The 26,801-nt window shown below is 35.6% G+C and overlaps 1 protein-coding gene and 2 long non-coding RNA genes across 3 annotated transcripts; 2 read left to right on the forward strand and 1 right to left on the reverse strand.

Annotated features, from left to right (window-relative positions):
* Positions 1 to 375: 375 nt before the first annotated feature.
* LOC137400570 (zinc finger BED domain-containing protein 5-like) lies at positions 376 to 3,881 on the reverse strand. The gene is made up of 5 exons (XM_068086898.1): positions 3,836 to 3,881; positions 2,868 to 3,076; positions 1,717 to 1,896; positions 1,014 to 1,618; positions 376 to 442 (listed from the first exon to the last, which is right to left on the reverse strand). Exons 1-5 carry the CDS (start codon positions 3,879 to 3,881, stop codon positions 376 to 378), a joined length of 1,107 nt encoding a protein of 368 aa, XP_067942999.1.
* A 1,036-nt stretch (positions 3,882 to 4,917) lies between these two features.
* LOC137400138 (uncharacterized) lies at positions 4,918 to 15,426 on the forward strand. Its single transcript, XR_010979225.1, has 6 exons — positions 4,918 to 5,052; positions 5,915 to 5,939; positions 6,510 to 6,563; positions 8,997 to 9,074; positions 13,386 to 13,461; positions 15,109 to 15,426. It is a non-coding gene; the product is annotated as an uncharacterized lncRNA (long non-coding RNA).
* A 2,852-nt stretch (positions 15,427 to 18,278) lies between these two features.
* LOC137400242 (uncharacterized) lies at positions 18,279 to 26,678 on the forward strand. The gene is made up of 6 exons (XR_010979238.1): positions 18,279 to 18,352; positions 19,884 to 19,908; positions 21,502 to 21,555; positions 22,482 to 22,559; positions 24,040 to 24,116; positions 26,507 to 26,678. It is a non-coding gene; the product is annotated as an uncharacterized lncRNA (long non-coding RNA).
* Positions 26,679 to 26,801: the final 123 nt, after the last annotated feature.

A 26,801-nucleotide genomic window follows, 5' to 3' on the forward strand; every position in this document is an offset into this window, starting at 1 on the left:
TGTATTCTCAACAAAAGCTACTGTGCAAAAAAAGTATCTGTAATGTTAATGAGACACATGGAAGCGAATTTGCTTTGCAGCTATTGCTGCAATATTGCAGATATTGCTACAATATCTGGTTTATCTTTGGTTACTGCTACGGCTAAGAACTGCTGAGTATGTTCCTCTGTCAGTACACTCCGATACCCACTTTTTTATAAATGTCATTGAAAACAATGATTCACACAAGTAGGTTGTACCAAAGAAAGTAAGTGCATTGTAATATTGCATAGCATAGAATACTTCTCCTGTACAACAGGTTGCTTTCAGAACCCTGCAATAGTTTGCAGGGTTTTTGAGCTTTAGCCAGTATATCTGCCTTTAAATCACACAGCTCTAATTCTGCCACACCTGTCTGAACATGAGGAAAGTTATCAACTTGGGCTTTCCAAAGCTGATGTGCCTAAAATGGGCACACAACCAGCTCAATAATGCCATTGATACTATCGAAGGCAGCAGAGCGACGCGTCATCTCTGAAAAACATCCATGAGAAAAGCCCGTGCTGCTGTAAGGTCCACGACATCATTTCGACCATTCACAAACTCCCTGATGATTGGAAAATGATTCATATCACTGTTTGTGTCCTCGTAAAAGCAGTGGATTTTGTCTTTAACAGTTCCGCCACATTACGACCTTCACCCTGCAACCTCAAATTTAGGTCATTAAGATGAGCCACAATGTCTGTCAGAAAAGCCATGTCTCTCAGTGAATGCTCCAATCTGAGAATCTCTAAAAATCGTTCTGCTGCATCTCCTCCAATCTCACTAAGAAACTGCTCAATATGCTGTCTTACAATCCATACTCTTTGCAAAGCTCTACCCTTACTCAGTCATCTGCAAAAGCACATTAAAGTACATTGTATATTAAAAATAATGGGCAATATTCACAACTTTTCTGCACTTTTTTGCCTCATCATAATGTAATGAAAATAAGTATGTCAAATCTAATTTGAAGAAAGCAACATGGTACTAACCTGACATTGTTGTGTACTAACAATTTAGCATACTGAGAATCAGACTCCTGTAGAAATGTTCTAAGCTGGCGGTGTTGTAGAGATGATTTTGATCTGAGAAAGTTTATTAGTTTCATTATGTCTAGCAGAAGACCTCCATATTCATCTTTCAGTTGCGCACAGAGAATGCTTCTGTGTATGATACAATGAAATGCAATCATCTGAGAATTGTTATCTTTCAGGGGATTAACAAAACCAAAATATACACCCACCATAGCTGGGGCGCTGTCTGTTGCTACAGAAATTATCTTATGCATTGACACTTTATGGGAGTCCATGTAAGCCTTGAATGCCTGATACATATTTTCTCCAGTCGTGCATTCTGTCAGTGGAATAACCGCTGCAAGGTCCTCACTAAACTTGTTGTTGAGATAATACAGAACCAACACACTCAGCTGAGCAACATCGTTTATGTCAGTACTCTCATCTACTGCAACTGAAAATAATTCACACCTGTTCAAGTTATATATGACACCTTCAGTCACATGATTGGCAATAGCTTCTATCCGTCGGGCACACGTATTCCTAGATAGTGGTACTGACTGAACAGCTTGCTGAATATCTAGCTATTCAGGGTAGAACGCTTAACGGCTGAGACCATGCATTCTTTGAACAGTTCACTGTGGGCGTATGGAGCCATTGCCTTGGCCAATTTATAACAAACCTCATAACCAGCAGTAGCTGCTCTTTGTTGCAAGCTTGTAGCTCTCTTCATCATAGCCATTTGTCCATTAGCCTGCCTTGTTAATCTATCAAGCTGTTCCTGCCTCCTAGCTGTACCTGATGAAAATCTTCCGTCATAGTCAGGATGGTTTTGAGTGTAATGCCTGTTGACATTTGCTACCTTGTTTATAGCAACTGAATTATCGCATATCAAACATATAGGTTTCCCTTTTACTTCATGAAAAAGAATTGTGTAGTCCAGTCTGGATTAAAACGTCGGTTTGTTTCCGTCTACCAATTTCTGAGCCATGATTGATCACAAATATTTTTTTAATTCATTAGTTATAGTAGAAGTCTTAAAAATGCAAGCTGGAAAATTCCCTGTAGGTAAAAAACTAAAGTTGAACCAATCTCAAATGGTGGACTGTTGGACATTCTCTAATCAAACAATTTATGTTGAGAAATCCCCCGCACTAACACAAAACTAAACTCCAGTATGGTCAACAATGCTGGTCAGGTTATTTCAGATAACTACCGTACATTTTGGACTATTAGCCGCTGCGTTTTTCCGATGTTTTGAGCCATGCGGCTGATTTAGAGGCTGCGGCTATTTTGCGCTTTTTTATTTCACAGATAAGGCGAATTAACCGGAATCTAGTTAGTGTGCCTCTAGTGGTGAAAGAAAACGAAACAATGCCTAATGGCACAATTCTGTTAGGCATTGGGTTAAAAAGCGTCGGTTAATACGAAACTGTGCGTAATGGCACTGTTCCATTTTAACTACCAAAGTTGCTACCATGTTAAAAGCACCGTCATGTGTTCTGTGGCATATACAAAAGGTGCGGCCTATTTATTGCTGTATTACCGGTTTTTGAAAATAAAGCAGATGCGGCCTATATAGGGATGCGATTAATAATCCGAAAATTACGATAATAATTACTACTAATACAATAACAATAATGCATTGCCAAACAAACTCTTTAAAATTTGCCAAACATTTAAAAAAATTACAGCAGCTGGGGGGCCTGATAAAAACAGCTGGAGGGCCTGATCAGGCCCGCGGGCCTCCATTTGGGCATCTGGGTACTAGGTCATAAAGGTCTAGTCCAACTGCATCTATTAGGTAGGGCGGGGAGACAACGCTCCACTCACAGCGAAAATTGGCTGAAGCCTTGCTATGCTTGAGCAGAGCAGCTGGGATGAGCTCCACTCATGGTAGAGCCTCGCAGGGGCTCCAACATAAAGGGAAGCTAGGATAAACAAGAAGGAGTCAGAGCCCTGCCTTGAAGAGATTCTGGAGTCGCCCATTCCAAAATCATATGGGTTAAAGCCGTGGGAGCTGGGGCACAGGATGGAAGCCTCTTCAAAGGAGCCAGTATAATAAATACAAATCAAAAAGATCTCATCATTCCGAGACAGCTAACTTAGCCCGAAGGCCCAAAAAACTAGCTTCAGGAGTCACTTGGCACAATGCTTGACCGGCTCAGATAACTAAGAGCCAGATCGATGCAGTCAGTGAGTGTGTTTTAATATAATGCCAGCCGATCTCAAACAATTACAGCACAGTAATACCAAAACCAAAAAACACTTGAAGCTCAAACATCGGCTGTGGAATGGCTATTTCCCTTTTAGAGTGCTAATGAGTTAGGCGGTCTTTTCCTACAAGTCTTTCTCAACTAGCCTTTCTTGATATTATTCAGCCAAGTCTGTCATAGTCGTTCTACCCTGTCGCTATGGAATCTCAGCAAGGTGTGCTAAATGATTCTTTTGAAGTAATGCCTAACTAGTTAAGCCTGGTAGAGGCAGGCAAAAAGTAGCAGCTAAGAATTTTTTTCAAAAGTTACCATAGAATCTGAGCTAGATGAGTCAGCTATCACCAAACTGCTGGCTGCCACTAAGTCACCTGTGCTACAAGTAACACAGATGGAGCAGCCACTGGCCAAGCAGATAGTGGTCAAGACCAAGCACTATTTATTGCAGGATACCTAAAGCAATGTGGCTGCCACTCTGAAAAAAGCTAAAAGTATGTGGACTCTGCTGTCTTACCACGAGTGTCAGGAGGAGTCAGCAGCATGTTCTGCAGCGTTTCGCCTTTTTTGTGTGCCCTTGCAATCACCAACGTGTATCATGAGACCAAGTCATGTGACGCCGGGAGTGCATGGACATGGCCAATGTGAGAATATGGTCTATCACCTTGATAGCACTAAATGGCTACAATTCCTAATGGTGCAAGTTTGGCCAATAGAGCCTCTCCATGAAGCCGGGTACTCCTTCCATTACCGCCGCTTGGCGGATTCTCAAGGAGCAGTTGATGAAGCCAGTTAAAGAGGACAGACTCAAGCCTGTGGTGGAGATGACTAAGCAGAAAAAACCAGCTGACACTATGACAATCAAGAAGCTAGCCTGGCCTCCGAGCAACAATCTGCCACCGGCCCAGCAGCCCAGAAAAGAGCCTGCCACCCCTGGACCGGAAGCCTGAGCAAACCCGCCACCAACACCACACCCTCCTCTCGGGATCGTTTCACTCGGATCTTTGGGTGTTGACCAGCTGGCCAGTTGTTACATGACTAGCAGGAAAAGATGGCTCAGTAGTTGATGAAGGACAGCTGATTACACTTATTCTTAGACTATGTTCTAGAGGCCATCTACCATGGTATGTTGAGATTAGTCAGTAAAGTTTAATCCAAGTGATTTGAACGCGCTGGCTATAATAATAATAATTATTATAATTATAATAATAATAAAAACAAAAAGTTTTATTAGCAATTAGTAGGACGCAGTGTTTGTTACAATTACCATGTAATGAGAGGATTTAGAATTAAAAATCAACAAATAAAACTCTAATTTTATAAGGAGTTGTCGTGTCTTTGTTTGTTTTGGAGTTGTGTATTCGTTATACTTTATATCAAACTAGCTTTGAAGTCGTCGAAAATGCGCAAAAATCTAATCGCTAGAAACAGCACAACAGTTTTTTCGCTCTGCCTTATAGCTCGACCTGCGGCACTCATCATATTTTTATCGTTATGTTCGTACTACGAGCACATCGCAGTTTTTCGTACACGCTTTGGTCTATGATCTTGACACAAGCCTGATAACTGTAACCTACTTCGGTTTACATGTCAAGTGGGTGATGCGAAAAGAAGTTTTACAATGTCCAATACCTAGTTGAGAGAAACAGTTCTATGCTTTTTGTGTCCAAGTAATCTCAAAGAAATCAGGTTATAAATAGTTTCACTTACCTAACTTAAAAAATAGGCGTAAGCTGTATTTCTCGTACCTCCTAATCTCATTGCAAGAAAATGCCGAAGGACAGAGCCGAAGTTCATATTATTTATTGGTAAGGCTATTTTCTTATTAAAGGACAATACAAAAAATATAACGTGCTATCACTAATCAATGTATTTGCTTCGAATTGCCTCTGAGCAGCTATCTAATATCCTTCACCGCAAACCAACTCAACATCACCGAATTTCAACTCGATCCACTATCGACAGTGTAGGCTATTTGTGGTAGTCATGCTGTGATATTAGTTTCATATTTAATGAGAAATACAAAGTGATGAGCTAACAGTTCTAATCATGAGCTTGATAAAAAAATTTCACCTTAATTATGCCTGGTAAAATTCTTACCATAACATGAATAATTAGGTAATAACAACACTGAGGATTTTTTACGGTATGACTATCTAGCTCAGTAATCATGACCAATTTTAAGCATTGTTATGCTGTTATCGGTGTTATGAAATATATACATGTAATGGTAAAAACTTTAGTTGACTCTTTTCCTTATTAGTAGCTCACTTTTTAATAGAAAAACAATAGCAATGCTGTTATGGTTAATCTAAATGCTATTTTGTTGGTATAGTGCTGCTATTTGTATTGTTACTTCTTTGGAGGTACTTCTACTTAAAAGATAACTAAAGTTTGCTTTAATAGCAAATGGCAATAAAATTGGCCTTAACTAAAAGCAATTTGACTCTAAATCTGGGTGAAAGCCCGCACTATCACTTTTAGCCAGCATTGCAGGCTACATCTTTTTGCCTACTTTTTACAGTTTTTTTATAAAGGTGTAAGTCTTGCGTCTTACGTCGTGCTCTCTTTCTCCATGCACATTTTCATATTATCTTCATCTTGCCTTCCAATATTTATTGAATTGTTTATCTGGCTCAAGATTAAGAGTAAAAAATGTCTTTGTTTCAGTGGTGCATGAGGATACGCTCCCAAGGTATGTGTACTTCTTATTTGTTTGTGATCTTTCTTCTGACATTGTTTGTTGATCCCATTAGTCTATCATACACCTAGACTAAATTTAACTATCAACTCAGTTTTACCAGAGTTTTGTCTTATAGTTTTTAGCTAATTAGTAATGCTTGCTATTTTTAAGCGCCTATTAATTTAGAAATAGATATCCGTGATTGACAGTTTCTTCACATCATTTATAACGTTTGTTTTATATGCCAGTTTCTTCGATAGCCTACATCAGTAGCTCAATCAAATATAGGTAAATACAGTTTGCATCATAATTGTGTTCTCGTTTTTCATGAATCAGATAAAATGGCTATAACCATCAAGCAATCTACGTCCGTCACATAGGCTATCCATCTGATATATAGACTGGTTACATGTAGACATAGTCAGTGTTGTATTAGCATTTGATATAATTATGCTTCTTTGTAATTCACATTTGAACCAAAAATAACTGAATTTGGTTCAAATTACAATGAGGTCTACATGAAATCTATATTTTAGCATCTTGTGAAATAGGAAAGTTTGCACTATATTTTCTGTTTATTAGTACCAGCGCCTGAAGACTGAAATAGAAGACGTCTTTGGTGACGCGGTACTTGTGGTAAGTTAATGTCAGACCTATTTTATTGTGACTACAATGTATTGTCTGTAGAATGTTTCCTAAGGAAAGGCGATGTGATGCATTGGCTGTGAAAGGAAAGGTTATTATGCGGATCTATGCTAGCGTCTAAACGCCTCACTGCTACCGAACAATAGTTTATTTGTTCCTTTTATTTGCGTGTTCAGGTGTGTGTGGCCTTACAATGTCTGAGTTAAAAATAATATTTTGCCAAGCTGATAGAAAGTTTCCACTACTTTGACTGTAGTTCCCATACTTAGCTGCTGTCGTCACACCCGGTGTGTTAATTTTGCTAGTGTTCCACATGACCATGCCTTAAACTAACCCGTGATGAAAACATTGGAAGCTAAATTGCATGAAACCTTTTATTGCAATAGAGTTCAGTTTTTAGTAAACTTTGTTTTTAATAAAGAACTATGTTTCATAATCTTACGGGTTTAGGTTTCACTCAGGTAGCATTTCAGAGGTTTGATTAGATCTGCGATAGTGTAGCAACAACTGGGTGCGCTAATGCCAAAGTGCTACTCCGGGTCGGCAAGCAGTTCATGTTTTCATAGGGCGCTATAGTGGATAGATTTAGAGTGTTTCTTTAACAACCAAAGTTTCTGCATTTGACGCAACAGGTAAGCAAGACCTATGAGCACGCACAAGTGTGACGCCGTTTGTTGCTATGGCTTCTTCTGTAACACAAATATGGCGCATAACTTGAGTGTTTCACTTCTAAACGGTGACACTGAATCACAACATAATGAGATCAACACGGTTGTTTCCATGGTGTCTTGCAGCACCGTATGGGAGTGTGTCACTTTGGTATCGCTGTATGGAATCATAGCATTAGTCTATATGTGTGTATAACCTATGGATTATAGAGTCCACTGATTTGTTTTCTGCTATAGGAAGACATATTTGGTAGGCGCATTATCCAGCTAGCAAACAGTTTTGCTTGTGAGTCACTGGAAAGTTTGGTTGTGAACAGCATTTGTCTGTATAGCTTACTAGAAATGGAAAAGGAAATGGAAATGGTAAAGAAAGTTTCTGCATTATTTGTCAGTGTTCTTGTAGATATACATGACCTCTGTGAACATGTTAGGGTTTGAACATGGGTGTAGCGGTTTAGGCTAGATTCGCAGCTTGCGATTGTCTAAAGGTGGAATTGATTCACTGATTTGGGAATCACGTGTTGCTGTTGTATTGAATCAACACCAAAACCGTGAAATCTACAATTGAACATCAGATTTACAACAACTTCCTCGACTGCAAAGCAAAAAATGATTTTATGAAAAAGTCCTGACACAAATGTTTGCTTTCTTAAAAAAACTCAGAGCTCATTCAAATAGTCCAACGAAACCAATTAACAGAATAAATGTCAAAATGTTCTGATCAGAAAATAATTGTTTAATTATCATCAGCTGTGTGTTGCTCGTAGGAATTCAAAAACCGTAATGCCAAGCTTGGATGAAGCCCACCAAAGTTGATCGAACGCACCACACGTCAAAACAACTCTAGTGGCCACTTCAACTCGAACACAACGACGACAAAAAGGCTACTTGGGTTTTTTATAATGGGAATTGAGCTGGTTGGCTCAACCAATAGACTAAATATAATTACTTCATTTGTTTCTATCAAATATCCTAAAAACAGTACAGATAGCTCAGTGAATGCTGTAACACACAATTTTCAAGAACGCTGGATCTAAAATTATTACGGATTATTATCTGTTACTAGTCGGAACATTCTGATGGTTCACGTATTTACACCCAAGTAGGCTAATGTATGTACAAGTAGATCAAATTTATGTACAAGTAGATCGATTGTATGTACGAGTCGATTAATTGTATGTAGGTCACATGTATGTAGGTCAAATTTATGTAGGTCAAATGTATGTATAAGTAGGTCAAATGTACATATAAGTAGATCAATTGTGTGTACAAGTAAATCAGTATTGTGTACAAGTGGATCAATCGTATGTACAAGTAGGTCAAATGTATAAGTAGGTCAAATGTATGTACAACCTTTGAGAATGCAGTCAACTATACAGTATTTTTGTAAAATTTTCATAATATAAGCATATCGCTTCCATCAGGTTATATAATACCATATGTCAGATCCATATCAGCTGCCTGTTTTACCTGATTAGCAGGGCATTAATGTTAAATGGTCTTGGTAATAGTCATGTTGGTTACAGATAGTTTTAAACGCTTAATCAATGCAGCTAATCATACATATACGAGATCATCGTATCTTACTTATTCCTGGAGTATATGTGCAAAACTATTATCTAAGTGATCATGCATAACAAATGAACTGTTTGCCATACGCGCATGAACCTGCTGCTGTCGCATTCGCATGTAATTTTGTGAAACTTTATAGAGCATATTCCATTTTCTTATGTTGTTGACATTGATATGATTTCAGACCGGCGAGGGTACACCCACCCAGACTGGCTACTTTGAGGTTACAATCAAAGGAGGTAAACTCATCCATTCAAAGAAGGTTAGTTGGTTCCTACCATGTGGAACTGAGCTGCCTGTATTATGTCATAATATTATCAAAAGTGTGTGTGATGTTTATATGTTCATGTTTTTATGGCGGTTTAAAGAATAGAGTGCTCAGCAGTATTGCCTCTGTAAAGGTGTAATATTATGGCTAGCCTGACAACTGAGAGATGAAGCATTTGCATCAGTGATAAAATGTCACCTGGCAACATACTCCTTGACTCCTTCGTCTCTTGTTTTGCCCTCTCTTAGTGTTTTTTTTAATTAAAAATAGCCACCAGTGGTAGTTAAAAAATTTTACAAGAATAAATTATGTAGTCTTGATTTTTAACATGTACTTCGGTACTACAATGTACATCAGGTAACTCTATATGGAATACAATGTAGACAAGGTAACTCTATATAGAATACAATGTAGACCAGGCAACTCTATATAGAATACAATGTAAACAAGGTAACTCTATATGGAATACAATGTAGACATGGTAACTCTATATAGAATACAATGTAGACCAAGTAACTCTATATAGAATACAATGTAGACCAAGTAACTCTATATGGAATACAATGTAGACCAAGTAACTCTATATGGAATACAATGTAGACCAAGTAACTCTATATAGAATACAATGTAGACAAGGTAACTCTATATGGAATACAATGTAGATAAGGTAACTCTATATGGAATACAATGTAGACAAGGTAACTCTATATGGAATACAATGTAGACAAGGTAACTCTATATGGAATACAATGTAGATAATGTAACTCTATATGGAATACAATGTAGACAAGGTAACTCTATATGGAATACAATGTAGACCAGGTAACTCTATATAGAATACAATGTAGACAAGGTAACTCTATATGGAATACAATGTAGACCAGGTAACTCTATATGGAATACAATGTAGACAAGGTAACTCTATATGGAATACAATGTAGATAAGGTAACTCTATATGTAATACAATGTAGATAAGGTAACTCTATATAGAATACAATGTAGATAAGGTAACTCTGTATGGAATACAATGTAGACAAGGTAACTCTATATAGAATACAATGTAGACAAGGTAACTCTATATAGAATACAATGTAGACAAGGTAACTCTATATGGAATACAATGTGGACCAAGTAACTCTATATAGAATACAATGTAGACCAAGTAACTCTATATGGAATACAATGTAGATAAGGTAACTCTATATGTAATACAATGTAGACAAGGTAACTCTATATGGAATACAATGTAGACAAGGTAACTCTATATGGAATACAATGTAGACCAAGTAACTCTATATGGAATACAATGTAGATAAGGTAACTCTATATGTAATACAATGTAGACAAGGTAACTCTATATGGAATACAATGTAGACAAGGTAACTCTATATGGAATACAATGTAGACAAGGTAACTCTATATAGAATACAATGTAGACAAGGTAACTCTATATGGAATACAATGTAGATAAGGTCACTCTATATGGAATACAATGTAGACCAAGTAACTCTATATGGAATACAATGTAGATAAGGTAACTCTATATGTAATACAATGTAGACAAGGTAACTCTATATGGAATACAATGTAGACAAGGTAACTCTATATGGAATACAATGTAGACAAGGTAACTCTATATAGAATACAATGTAGACAAGGTAACTCTATATGGAATACAATGTAGATAAGGTCACTCTATATGGAATACAATGTAGACCAAGTAACTCTATATGGAATACAATGTAGGTAAGGTAACTCTATATAGAATACAATGTAGATAAGGTAACTCTATATAGAATACAATGTAGACAAGGTCACTCTATATGGAATACAATGTAGACCAAGTAACTCTATATGGAATACAATGTAGGTAAGGTAACTCTATATAGAATACAATGTAGATAAGGTAACTCTATATAGAATACAATGTAGACAAGGTCACTCTATATGGAATACAATGTAGACAAGGTAACTCTATATAGAATACAATGTAGACCAAGTAACTCTATATAGAATACAATGTAGACAAGGTAACTCTATATGGAATACAATGTAGATAAGGTCACTCTATATGGAATACAATGTAGACAAGGTAACTCTATATAGAATACAATGTAGATAAGGTCACTCTATATGGAATACAATGTAGACCAGGTAACTCTATATAGAATACAATGTAGACAAGGTAACTCTATATAGAATACAATGTAGACCAAGTAATTCTATATAGAATACAATGTAGACAAGGTAACTCTATATAGAATACAATGTAGACCAGGTAACTCTATATGGAATACAATGTAGACAAGGTAACTCTATATGTAATACAATGTAGATAAGGTAACTCTATATGTAATACAATGTCGATAAGGTAACTCTATATAGAATACAATGTAGATAAGGTAACTCTGTATGGAATACAATGTAGACAAGGTAACTCTATATAGAATACAATGTAGACAAGGTAACTCTATGTAGAATACAATGTAGACCAGGTAACTCTATATGGAATACAATGTATACAAGGTAACTCTATATAGAATACAATGTAGATAAGGTAACTCTGTATGGAATACAATGTAGACAAGGTAACTCTATATAGAATACAATGTAGACAAGGTAACTCTATATAGAATACAATGTAGACCAGGTAACTCTATATGGAATACAATGTAGACAAGGTAACTCTATATGTAATACAATGTAGACAAGGTAACTCTATATAGAATACAATGTAGATAAGGTAACTCTGTATGGAATACAATGTAGACAAGGTAACTCTATATAGAATACAATGTAGACAAGGTAACTCTATATAGAATACAATGTAGACCAGGTAACTCTATATGGAATACAATGTAGACAAGGTAACTCTATATGTAATACAATGTAGATAAGGTAACTCTATATGTAATACAATGTAGATAAGGTAACTCTATATAGAATACAATGTAGACCAAGTAACTCTATATAGAATACAATGTAGACAAGGTAACTCTATATAGAATACAATGTAGACAAGGTAACTTTGTATGGAATACAATGTAGACAAGGTAACTCTATATGTAATACAATGTAGACAAGGTAACTCTATATAGAATACAATGTAGATAAGGTAACTCTGTATGGAATACAATGTAGACAAGGTAACTCTATATAGAATACAATGTAGACAAGGTAACTCTATATAGAATACAATGTAGACAAGGTAACTCTATATGGAATACAATGTAGATAAGGTAACTCTGTATGGAATACAATGTAGACAAGGTAACTCTATATAGAATACAATGTAGACAAGGTAACTCTATATAGAATACAATGTAGACCAGGTAACTCTATGTGGAATACAATGTAAACAAGGTAACTCTATATGGAATACAATGTAGACCAGGCAACTCTATATGTAATACAATGTAGATAAGGTAACTCTATATGTAATACAATGTAGACAAGGTAACTCTATATGGAATACAATGTAGACCAGGTAACTCTATATGGAATACAATGTAGACATGGTAACTCTATATAGAATACAATGTAGACAAGGTAACTCTATATGTAATACAATGTAGATAAGGTAACTCTATATGTAATACAATGTAGAAAAGGTAACTCTATATGGAATACAATGTAGACCAGGTAACTCTATATGGAATACAATGTAGACATGGTAACTCTATATAGAATACAATGTAGACAAGGTAACTCTATATAGAATACAATGTAGACAAGGTAACTCTATATAGAATACAATGTAGACAAGGTAACTGTATATGGAATACAATGTAGACATGGTAACTCTGTATGGAATACAATGTAGACATGGTAGCTGTATATGGTTTGCCTAAGCCTGGTATTTAATGCTGGCGCAGCTGTCAACTCCTACCAGCCAGCAGTTCTTTCTAACTCACATGGTCTCTCTGATCATTAGTGGTTCACTGGAGTCATGGCTTTCATTTGTATAGACAACATATTGTTCGTATATCAATAAAAGCTTTTGAATTGGCAGTAGGAGGAGCTAAGTTCAACAATAATGATTTTTTAAATGATGTCGTGGCCACTCTCGGTCATTTTCAGCTCTTCAGAACAGTTTCTGAAGCACAACATTTACTCGAACTTTTGTAATATCTTCGTTCCGCTAACATTTTGTATTTTGTTTTTATAAAAGTTTACTTGTGGGCTGGTAGCTATTCTTCAAACGACAAAAAATGTGTTTCCGCGTTATTGCTGTGACTTATTGGTCTAATGTTGGACTCTATGGATCCTATGACTATCTCATCTCTCTTTGCTCCTTTTTCTAGGCTACTGGTAGCTTTCCTGCCAGTGCTGATCCCATCATCAAAGCCATCGAGGACTTTATGAGCGCCTAAGGCTAAGGTTTGTATTTTTATTTCCTCTCACTCTGATGTATGTTATTCGTTATTTGATCAATTCGTTAGCACCTTATTGTTAAGCGGAGTCTTTCATATGTCATCTCTATGATTCAGGTCGTTTGAGGATTCAGTTTTCCTGCGGTTGGTTAACATGTCCATGCGTGTTTCGTTACCTCCTGATAAACAACTATTGTAACAGTCATGGCTTGTCATTTGACGAGCTGTTAAAAGAATTGCTCATTAGACAACGAGTTGGTAGAGATAAAAGAGTTGGTAGAGATAAAATCGACACACCTGTGATGTGCTGATATAGTTTATTAGTGTGATCTCATTTCAGTTTTATCTAGTGTGCGCTATCTATGCTAGTATGTTATCTATGCTCCATCTACGCTGGTTGTGTCCATGATTGGCTTACAGGCGACGAAGACAGCAGGGCTTCACACAAGCAACTACAGTGCGACCCCTGGCTTTGATGTTCCTGTGATACAGTTTTTTGCCTCACGATGTCACATGTGATGTTTTCTCGTACCCGCCATACGACATCTACAAACGGTTTTTCGAGTTTCAAATTTGACCGTCGGTGTACTGAATACGTCGGAATGACGAAGATGCCAAAATGCTATTCGTTAAAAATCCCTCCCACAAAGCATAAAAGAGATACGATGCTCGCTCTCTCGCTCAGTTCAGCATTGCTCGTGTTTCGTAAATCTTGATATCGGGTGAGTGAAATGAAAATTAATGAAAAGGAAGTGAAGGTGAAATGTTGTTGCGTGTTTTAGATTTGATACTATGGGTTCCTATACCCCTATACGGCATTCTCACCTTGCGATGCAAACACCGGAGCGAAATAGAATTGTACGACGAGGGTTCACTGTATTTATATTTGGACAGAGATGGTTCACTTGCAACTTATACAAAAACCACTAGTATAAAATGAAACTGTCTATTTCAGATATTTTTTGCGGTAATTGAGTGTTGAAATACTTTTACGGTCTTATTGGTGGCATTAACTTGAAGTATTTTTGTAGCTGGTTGTTTTCCTCATTACCATGTAGGACTTACTTTTTTTGAGTAAAATATAGCAACGCAAATAGCTGCTCTAATGCTATTGCTGTTACAAATCGTTGATAATCTGTGTTACGATGCACACATCCTGATAATACTTCAGTAACAGTACTAAAAAGTTCAGCAAAGACACCATGGCTTTCACTGGACTGCAGCCAATTCTCAGTGCCTACTTTATTTGTTGACTTGATGCATGGTTTAGTAGTGTCAGCGTGTGTATCGAGAGCAGTTAGTATCTGTACTACACTCGGACATGCATTTTATTAATGTTTTTGCGTGTAGCCAGGTCTTCGCAGCATCAGAAAATAATTCAGCAGTCTGATTAGTATTACAATTACTCAGCTATTGTTTATTCGCTCAATTGTGGCAGAGAAGACTATCGCTACAGATCTATGGTGGATGTAAACTCTTTATTTTTTAGGAAATATTGGATGGGCATTTTCTGTGAAAGGCATAGTCCTTGCAGTTGAATATTTATGTCATAGACCGAGCTTCAACTGCATTTTAGATCACTAATCTCCTTTAACCTATACAGTTGAATTTCTATATGTTATTGCAGTAGTTATTGTTCTGTTGTTATACTCAGGATCTCTACCAGATGGCCGGCTGTGAGGAGTTACTCTCAAACCTGTCGCTGATGATGAAGAAGCATCAACCCTGCCTGTCAGCCATGCTCTCTTCTGATAAAAGACACATTTCTTTGTAATTCATCAACACCCGGTTCTCTGGCTTTTTTATTTTCTAATAAACCATCTTAGTTCTTTTTCACTACGCACTTTTGTATTCATGTGTCAGATTACACTAATAGTTGCCACAGCATCATAATTTTTGTATAACTGTGTCCTTTTTTATTATGGTAAATACTCATGGTTTCTGTCAATAAATCCAATACCCTAACAAGGTTCATCTATTTTTCACAATGGCTTGAAGTTGTGCTTTCTCAAACAGCAATTTTGGAGTATTGATGATTATCGCTCGATCAGCACAATAGTTTCTGAAAGAACGATACCATCGTTAGTAATGCATTCTCTTCATTTAACTAGTGTGCTACCTACAGTACATAATTGAGTAGTGGCTTGGTAAGGTTAAGATTTCTGTTTTATATGATTTTTCTAATGGTATTTTCTAGTTAATGTTTCTAATGAATTGTGATGATTAGAATCTATAATTTGAGTGAGAAACATTTAAGGCTGAAATCAGTTGGCATTTATCAATGGAAAACTAATCAGTTTTATAATCCTCTTTGTGTCATGGATATTGAAAAATGAAAGTCCCTCGCCACTCAGGTTGGCTGATTTTCCAAACTCAATTTGTTTAAATGGTAGAAGTTCATTGTTTACTACGAACATATGGCTTGGAATTTCTAAGTCGCACAAATTGTTCATAAGCAAACAAGCAAATTTGGGAACGCTATCATGAGATCTGTATGTTCTCGACTCGAAAGTTATCAATCAGTAGTTTGACACTTTCATTTCAAGAGAACCTGTTGGTCAGAAGAAAATTAATAGCCATTTACCAATTTCAACTTTAGCTTACCTGGCTTCACATATCCATCTTTTATCTGGTTTCAAGTTTCTATTTTTTCTTGTTTAGTTTTGCCAATCTATCTTTAACACAATTTTAGCTGTTTTTACATGTCGATCTTTAATGTTAACGTATCTGGTTTTATATAACTATCTTTAAAACTATTTTATCTTTTTTCACCTATTTAGTTTTAGCTTATCTTGTCTAGTTTCACATATCTATCTTTAATGCGACATATCTGGTTTCACATAAATATCTTCACCGCCATCTTTCCAGGTTTCACAAATCTATCTTTAACACTGTGTTTCTAGTTTCACATATTTATGTTTAGCACTATCTTATTTCAGTTTCACATATCTATCTTTTATACTATCATTTCAGTTTCACATACACATATCTATCTTTAAAGTTATCTTATCTCAGTTTCACCAAGTTTCACAACCCATATATTTTTATGGAGACTACTTTTAAACATGTTTTTGCTGCAAGCCATGGCTCGCTGTTGCGTTTCCTTATTCTCCGCAAAAGAATATAGAAGACTTTGTTTATTACTTTTATTATTATTGTGTATAGCAAAGCTGGTAATATCTTGTTAAATTTTGCTTGAATTTAGGCAACCTAACAGCAAGATGTAGCAATGCTGCTTTTACTATTATATTGGAAGTTTGTTTTGGATCAACTAACTAGATAAAACAATTTTACTTCGCAGCACTGCTAATACTATATTAGAGCAAAACTATTTTAATTTAAAAAGGTTATTTTGCTCTCATTTTATATGTTCTGTTGGAGGACTAATAAAAAATTACTACTGTTGATTTTCCAAGCTATACTGCCGTTACATACAGTATCAACTCCCATTCATCTTTAATAGGGACCAGAACTTGGTTATGGCTTTAAATTCATAGCCTGCTTAAAGGTTAACAAAGTTCAATTCAGTAAACTATCAACTTTCATTTGAATACTGCTTTTGAAACATTAAAAACAAAGGTTCTTTCGAGTTGTTTGTTCTTCATTAATATTGAGTAAGCAACTCGGAAAAAAATAGTTTGTTGGTTTGGAGTTTTTCTCACATCGCAAGTTTCCTCATCATTTGGGTATGATAAAAAAGTTTTATTCAAATTAAAGTAGGTGTTTAAAGTACAATCTTGTAAATCTCATAGCGTTTTTTGTCTCTGTTGACTTTGCATGCGTCGTAACCAGATAGCACAGCAACATGAGAAAATGAGCGCATTACTTCTCGTCACAAATGTGTTACTCGCACAGACTGCGGAAGCTCTAAATCTTTTGAGAAGATTCTTGAAGAAGCTTTTAGATAACAGGACAATCGAAAGCTTTGCTGTTGTAGACACATATTGCTGACAGATGCTGCTGAGAAGTCAACCTGCATTAAGTATGTGTTGTAACATAGTAGTGGCAGCCTACTAATGTGTTCTGTGCAATAAAAATTGAGCTTCACACAGATCTTTTCAGACAAAGGAACACTTTGGTTAAATCTCCGGTTGAAGTAATGACAATGCTGGTCAAGGTTTTTCCTTAGGAGCAGCAATGAGTTGATGATGGCAGCAGAACGGTGAAGGTGGTGATGATTCAACTGAATACTGAATTAGTCTATCATGTTTAGTTAATTTAAACTGCACTGTCATACCATATTTCAGTTGTGTGGAGAATGTTTTTTCGTTCGCAAAAAATGATTTTTTACAACCTTCAAATTTGCTGTTGATGATAATTTTGTTTTTATGAAACAAATTTCATTTCTCAGTTAGCTTACTATAGTATTTTATTGACTTTTCCATAATTTAGGCATATCCATCAACTCTCGCAGTTTTTCATAAACACTTGACTGTACTGATCTTTTAAATAGAGTAGCAATCAACAGCAATAACAAAAGGCAATGTTTGTTGTTCAAATGCATTAATATTGTTACAAATGTGTATCTTCTCAAGAGATTCTTATGAACACAGCAAGTTTTAACACTCTCACAACAATATAAATATGTTCTGATGAAGAGTCAACAAGCCCTGATGCAAAATGCGTCTAAATATGATCCCTGTTGAGGCTTGCTAAAAAGCTTTTTAGGACTATGATGTCATAATCAGAGCTCCTCAAGTTGGTGACAATTATAAGAGCACTATATGCAGCATGAACCAATCAACGTTGTTGGAGGCGGAGTTAAGATTTCTTCATTGTAGTTAAGCCTTTTAGAACAAAATTTATTTAGTCAGAAATTGAAAGCAGATTGTGAGTGTCAGAATCTAACATCAGATCATCATGCCTAAAGATAAAGCAGAAGTACACATTTTATATTGGTATGTATTACCCTGTATTCTAAAGCAGAGGTACATGTTGTATATTGGTACGTATTATATTTTATTCTAAAGCAGAGATACATGTTGTTTATTGGTAAGTATTATACTATATTCTAAAGCAGAGATACATATTTTATATTGGTATGTTTTATACTCTATTCTAAAGCAAAGGTACATGTTGTATATTGGTATGTATTATACTCTATTCTAAAGCAGAGATACGTGTTGTATATTGGTATTTATTATACTCTATTCTAAAGCAGAGGTACATGCTGTATATTGGTATGTATTATAATATATTCTAAAGAAGAGATACGTGTTGTGTATTGGTATGTATTATACTCTATTCTAAAGCAGAGGTACATGCTGTATATTGGCATGTAATATAATCTATTCTAAAGCAGAGGTACATGTTGTATATTGGTATGTATTATACTCTATTCTAAAGCAGAGGACTATGTTGTATATTGGTATGTATTATACATTCTATTCTAAAGCAGAGATACATGTTGTACATCGGTATGTATTATACTCTATTCTAAAGCAGAGGTACATGTTGTATAATGGTATGTATTATACTCTATTCTAAAGCAGAAGTACATGTTGCACATTGATATGTATTATACTCTATTCTAAAGCAGAGGTACATGTTGTATATATCGGTATGTATTATACTCTATTCTAAAGCAGAGATACATGTTAAATATTGGTATGTATTATACTCTATTGTAAGGAAGAGATACATGTTGTATGTTGCTGTCTATCATCTTTTATTCTAAAGCATAGATACATGATGAATATTGGTATGTATTATACTTTATTCTAAAGCAGAGGTAAATGTTGTATATTGGTATGTATTATACTCTATTATAAAGCAGAGGTCCATGTTGTATATTGGTATGTATTATACTCTATTCTGAAGCAGCGGTACATGTTGTATATTGGTATGTATTATACTCTAATCTGAAGCAGAAGTACATGTTGTATATTGGTATGTATTATACTCTATTCTAAAGCAGAGGTATATGATGCATATTGGTATGTATTATACTCTATTCTAAAGCAGAGGCACATGTTGTATATTGGTATGTATTATACTCTATTCTAAAGCAGATGTACATGTTGTATATTGGTATGTATTATACTCTAGTCTAAAGCAGGGGTACATGTTGTATATTGGCATGTACTATACTCTATTCTAAAGCAGATGTACATGTTGTATATTGGTATGTATTATACTCTATTCTAAAGCAGATGTACATGTTGTATATTGGTATGTATTATACTCTATTCTAAAGCAGAAGTACATGTTGTATATTGGTATGTATTGTGTTTTATTTTAAAGCTGAGGTACATGCTATATTTGACTCTAGTTTTACTCTTTGAAACTTTTGCTAAAAATAATTTTTGCACAAACTACCACTAAACACCATCCTGTTTCTTGCTCCATCCTGACTGATAGAAAAAGATTTCTACCTATAACATTGTTAAAATGAAATTATGTCTCTCATATTTATTTATTATGTTCCAGCGGTGCCTGAGGGTACGACACCAAGGTATGTTATAGCTGGCTAATAGGGTTTTGCTTCAAATGAACAAAAAAAATATCGTTAATCCAAACCTATCTTAATCTAACAGCATGACACCTGCCAAAGATCAGACCACCCACAGCTAGTTAGTTGATCGTGCTAGTAATCCTCATTATAGATGGCTGCTACTGATGTATATAGTTAGACCAATTATGCTGGGTTATGGTTGCTTGTTTATGCAATAGAATGGACTGATCATAACAAGTCAATGAAACTATTGACTACATGTAGAAGTGTAATGATAGCTGGTTGAAGTCTTTACTAGGAGTAAATATATTTACCTTAAGCTCTGTCAAGTGCATGTATTTATTTAGAATTTTATGGCTAGATGTGTTTGTCAATCAATGTATTTGCAAATCGACTTATTTGTGGATTAATTTATTTCCGCAATAATAAATCTTCGCATTAATACAATGGTTTTAATGCATCTTTATCAAGGCATCTTTGCACTGATCGAGTTGGGAGGCTGAGGTGTTTGTACAATATTGAGTTGATATATTAAGTCGATTGCTTGTACTGTAGTCACCTGAACTTTATTGACTTTATTTCAGATAGCATTTGGCCTAAACTGAGTCCCATTTATTCTCAATGCCTGCAATAGATAAACTTGCTCAGTAAAACATTGGCTATACCTTTAATATAGATGCTGTACCAGTAATACACCTCCTATTTTAGTAATGTACTTACTATATTAGTAATACACACACTGGATCAGTACAACACCCACTGTATCAGTTTTGCACCCTCTGTAATAGTTATACATCTACTGCATCAGCAATATAATCACTGTATCAATAATATACTCTCTATATCAGTGATACACTCACTGTACTAATAATACACCTGTCATATTGGTCCTACACTCACTGTGCCGGTAATACACCCACTAAATTAATACTGTTGCCACAGTATCAGTAATATACTCACTGTACCAGTAATAACCCTACTGTGCCGGTAGGGTTATTACTGGTACATTATGGTTATTACGGATGTATTCATGATACAGCGGGTGTTCATTGTATCACGAATACACCTGCTGAATACCCACATATAAGTAATAGCTCTATTCTACCAGTGTTACACTCCCTGTATCGGTTATAAGACCACAATATCTTTAAAACATCCACTGTACCAATAATACACTCACTGTACTAGTAATATACCCACTTTACCGGTAATATACCCATTGTATCAGTATAGCACACACTCTCTTTGTAATACTTTCAATGTTTCCATAATATACCCACTGTACAAGTAATACATTCACTCTACTAGTAATACAGCCCCTATTTTAGTAATAAACTTATTGTATTAGTAAAACACTCACTGCGTCAGAAATGCACGCACTGTATCAGTAATACACCTGTAATGTTAATACACTTGTTACCAGTAAAACACTTTTTGTACCAGTAGTCCATCTCTGTACTATCAAAACACTAGCTGCTCCACTCTGACATGCACTGTTACAGTAACAACCAAAGTTGTCCATAAACTAGGACAGTAATATTCAGTTTCCGGTTTATAAAGCATCTAGCTTACGGCGTTTTTTATATTTACTAGTACGAGCGCCTGAAGACTGAAATAGAAGACGTCTTCGGAGACGCTGTACTTGTGGTAAGTTAATGTATGGCCTGTTCTGTCATGACTTAGCATATTTGAGAATAGATTAGAAATAACACCTAATAAATAAGTGGCTAGGCCAGTCTTGCTCTCCTGACCACTAGAGAAATGTCTGTCAAGGCTTAATTAATAAGCTGAATGTCTGGTTAAGAGGTTGAACAGCCTCTCACACTCAAATGAACCTTGACTAAGCTGGCCTACATTAAGTACAGGAAACCCTGGCTGGTGTATTATGAAAGTATTCTGTAAAATCAGTGGCCATTAAAACTATGTTTAACTTTTTAGTATACACCATAGTTTACAGAATCAAAAGTTTGATTATTCTGAAAGATTAAAAAAGATGTCAATAGAAGCCATATTTTGAATTGATGACTCATTTGTTGTTTTGCTTCTCAACTGTATAATAGAATTAGCTTATGGCACTAACCAGCCAATATGACAGAAGCGGTATCTACTAACACAAAGTGTTATTTGCAGCTCAATATCACTAGACTAAATACTTGGTCAATCATAAGATTTTTAGACAATTGCATCATACAAAAGTTTTGATAATTCTCAAATTGAATTTTTTATATAAGTTCAGATATGTTCTCAAAAATACTATGAGCAGTCAAAATGGTACGTTAGGGATTACATATGGTTATCATGTCATCAGTAACTTGAGTTGTCTAAATGTGAGAATTTTTATTAAGCTAATTTGCTTCTTAAGATGTAGATCACATTCAAAACTTGCCAAAAACTTTGCCATTGCCTAAGTTACTCTTGTATTCAGGCTATCACTTTAGAGTTGAACTATTCTTAAACAGATGACAGTTATGTTTCCGCAAGAAACTAACTAAGTTCACAACCACAAATCCATTTTTGCTTGACACAAGTTCATAAGCTTGTATTATACCTGTCGTGTTGCGTTTTGTTTGTAGAGTGGCGAAGGGACACCTTCAGTGACAGGCTACTTTGAGGTCACTATTAAGGGTGGCCGACTCATCTATTCCAAGAAGGTCTGTAGCATTGTCAATATTGGGCTTCAGTTATTTGCACCTCTTTCTTCAAAATGTTTACCTTTTCAGAGTAACAATATTTTACAAGTGTAAAATATTGTTTCTATGATCATGTTCTATAAGCAAATGGTCATCATTGTTGATAGAAATCAATTATAGTAATTTTTCAGTTAATATATTTCGTTCTTGAATGAGTTAAAAATAAATATTTAATTTTGTGCGGTTAGACTGTGTTCATTGAATAGTTAGGGCTAAGGTATTCTTGATAGTTTTGGATAAACGACAGTCGCCTTTAGTAAAAACCTTTTCTACGCTAGAAGAGTTAAGTCTAGGAAGAGGTCAGCACCAGTGCAGTGACAATCAGTACAATCAGTAGAGTCAGTTATTTAATGAATAAAGTAATAAAAAATGAAATAAACAAAAAGGTAATTATCTCATCATTGTCGTATGAGCAACCCATCAGTTGGCAATAGTAGTTACAATATACTCGGGTGAGTGTAATGAAATGCGCTGAATTTTTCACCTCCACTGGAGAGAGTTTAGTCGGGTATTATCGATTTGAATCCATTTGCAGTGAGCTTTTGTGACATCGAATAGTGGTTTCACGGCGAATGCTTTTGCACAAATTGTGCGAAGCATAGAGACAGCGAATACGTTCAGATTTTAAGGTTTCTCTGGTTTGGAGTGGAAGCAACTCCAAATCCATTCAAAGCATGAAAACCCAGTAATAGAAAACCTTCGAAAGCAGTGAAAGCAAAGCTTAGGGCTGATCCATCAAATCTTTTTAGTTTTTCCATACAGCTCACTAATGTCGTTTTACAGCAGCCTTATAAATAGTAAACTGGTTTGTTGCTTTAAAGTTTGTGGAATGTCAGCTAGAGAATACTACCAAAATACTAATAACCCAAAAACAAACTTTACGTGATGTATTTCACAAACATACGACATTCTATGCTGCGTCCTTATTTAATAAATCTAAAATATTACCAATTCAACAACTACATTTATATATTCTCAGACTCTGTCTCTTAGCTCACTCTGTTCACATGAATAAATTAGAAGACAATCCGTACTATGCTACTCGCAACTATAAGCTAGCAATTAGACCACCCAGTTTCGTGGCTGCAAGTTGGCCAGAGATGTATGTCATGTTGTATACTGGCTTTCCAATGCATAGAACTCTCTACCAGTTTACAACAGAGAGATAACTGATTGAATAGCTTTGGAACATCTTTTAAAAAGTACCTGGTGTACTCACTGACATAGTCTTCGTGCCGCATTGAGTTACCAATTCTTTACATGGGCTCACACCTTGACCAGCCATGTTATTAAACAATGAGCTCTCATTGTATCTATAGTTTTTTATTGTTTTTGAAGGATAATATTGGATGAAAATAAAACAAACAAGTCTGTTGTCACGGCTGCTCTGTTTTCTGGTTATTGTGTGACTAGTACATGCAGGTGTTGCTTTGTTATACAGGCTACAGGAAAGTTCCCTGCAAACCCTAATGTGATTATCAAAGCTATTGAGGACTTCATGAGCTCTTAACTCCTTAGGTTAGTTTCAACTTTAATTTATATGCTCTAAATAGTAATTTGAGCACAACTATTCTGTGAACCACAAAGCTTTTCTAATGATTTAATGATTTCATATTTCTAAAAGAGGTGATAATGCCAAACTAATTTACACATAGGCTTATCTAAGAAAATTGTGGCAAAACAGATAATATGTTGTTAATTTGAAATGGGATGTAATGATTGATGGGATGTAATGATGTAAACAATTTTTAATAATTTAGTGCTAGTGTGCTCTATCTGTTTTGCAATATCAATGTATCTAAGGTTTTATAGAATCTGGTTTCTGATTATTAAATATTATAAAATCTTAATAATAGAGCTAATCCGATAGGTTCTTCTAAAGCCTGGCTCCAGATCTCATTGGCACTATATTGCTAGACAATTTAGGGAGACAAGATACATACGAAATTCAAGCAGTGTCTAAAATCAATTGTGGTATAAACAATTATATTTTAATTTGTATAAATCTTGTTAATGACTGATAAAAGAATGCGTCTTATTACTATTTTCTAGAAGGCCAACTACCAATTCAAATAAGTAAATAAAATTTTATCTCTGATTCTTTTCATCTATTGTTTTTTGATGGAGCTTCGATTAGGATAATGGTGCGTTTACACTGGCCAACACCGACTTCGATTAGGTGCCAATACCCCGACTCAGACAGGTACCTCAGACATTTCACATATGGGTGCCGACACCGACTCCCCCTTTACATTGCAATGATCGAACAATTTTTGTCGGTCCCAACAGCCAATCACGGCGCTTCGCCGTTCTGACCTTCACGCGAAGACGAGTACACATAAAAATCAACGCGCTTGATGTGGAAAATTATATACTAGTACTACACTACTGCTACTGCTCCTACTACTACCGCTAGAAGCAACTACTGAATGCCGAGCAATGAATGAATGATGAGGCAATGAAAGTCCGAGCAAAGAATTGTACGTACAGTTCTTTCGTCCGAGTAATTATAATAAATAAAATGAATAATGAAGAAAATTGAATAATGAATGTATATTAGTGGTAGTAGTAGTGTGGTGGACGCCGGGCCAATACTTTACACTTCTTGTAATTATATGTTTGTATATATTTTATATGTCTGTAAATATTTTATTATATGTGTTGTCCTTTTTATTATAGCCTTGTTACTCGTTGTGCTACCAATTGTCATTGTTTATGTTGTCATATCAACGCACTAGCGGGTCTAATTATTGGCCATTTAAACATTGTTAGCCGGTGTTCCTACTCGGTCCCGTTAGCCGGAACAGGCAATTTTATTGTATATAAGGGAGCAACGCTCACTTAGTAGACAGAGCAAATGGACGTACGCTCCTCAACTAGTGAATTTCCTTTGCTAATAAAACATCGAATGAAATCACACGCAATTTATTTCTGTATGAAATAATCTAGATCGTGCCAAGCAAGGGCCGGCAAATTCCTTTACAGTAGTACTAGTAGTAGAACTAGTAGTAGTACTAGTAGTAGTCGTACAACTGGCTATTCACTTTTAATTAATTTAAATTAAAGAACTAACTTGATTTTTTGGTACTCTCGCGTTCACATCGTTGCTAGCCATGCTGGTTCACTATCAGAAAGAGCACTGAGGGAAAGTTTAATGGCAGTCTCTTAGCCTCTCATTAAACCTAGCCCTTTCATTTCATAAACTTAGCACTGTCATTAAAGCCTAGGCTCATTTAATCAGAGGCTCCTAGCTTCTGATTGGCTGATGAGCGTCCGATTTGTCGGTGCAACCGGGCACTGCTGGGTTTCACCGACTTTCAGATCGGTGCCGACACCGATCTTTATGTTCATACCTACCGACACCGACTCATCAAATTTGTCTGTGCACGACAAAATCGGTGACAAAATCGGCCAGTGTAAACGCACCATTAAGCAAATTTTGGTTAATTAGCTTGGTTGCCTGCTGTCAAACCTAAGCTAATTCAATATTGCTGACTAAGGAAATTCAGCCCATATAATATAATACAACATAAATGATGCAAAACATTATAATAAAATTCAATGCAATATAATATTCCATTATATAACACTATAATAATAATAGTATACTGCTGCGGCAACATTTTGAAGTAGCATAGCTCATCGCTCCTCCCAGTTTTTCAATTGATTCAACTTTTCTGAACATAATATAGATCATAAATAGGCCTATACAGCCTTTCATTTTACCCCATGATCAAAGTCTCAACAAAGCCGGACAGAGCAAAAGAATATTATCATCAAAAATATTGTATTTAACATTACATGTTTATGAGCTCAACACAGACTTCTTAAAAGAAATAAAACTAATCATTCAAATAATCAATAATCAATAGCAACCAATAAATATTCCTATGATTTATACTTACAAGAAACGAAACAGATGGCTGGCTGTGAGGAGCCACTTTCAATCCTGTCGCTGATGATGGAGAAGCACCAATCTTGCCTGTCAGCCGTGCTCTCTTCTGATAAAAGGCTCGGTTTACTGTGATTCATCAACACCTGGCTTTCTGTTCTTGAATAAAATGTTATTGTATTATTGGACTGACAGCCCTAATTCATTGTATTTTATTAACTAAACATCACAACAAATTTAAGGAAAATAAAGTCAGAATCTTATAATTGAGAAACCTTTCTTTCTCTTGCAGCCAATATAAAAAGAATGCA

The sequence above is a fragment of the Watersipora subatra genome, chromosome 7 (genome assembly GCF_963576615.1).
Source record: "Watersipora subatra chromosome 7, tzWatSuba1.1, whole genome shotgun sequence".
NCBI lineage: Eukaryota > Metazoa > Bryozoa > Gymnolaemata > Cheilostomatida > Watersiporidae > Watersipora > Watersipora subatra.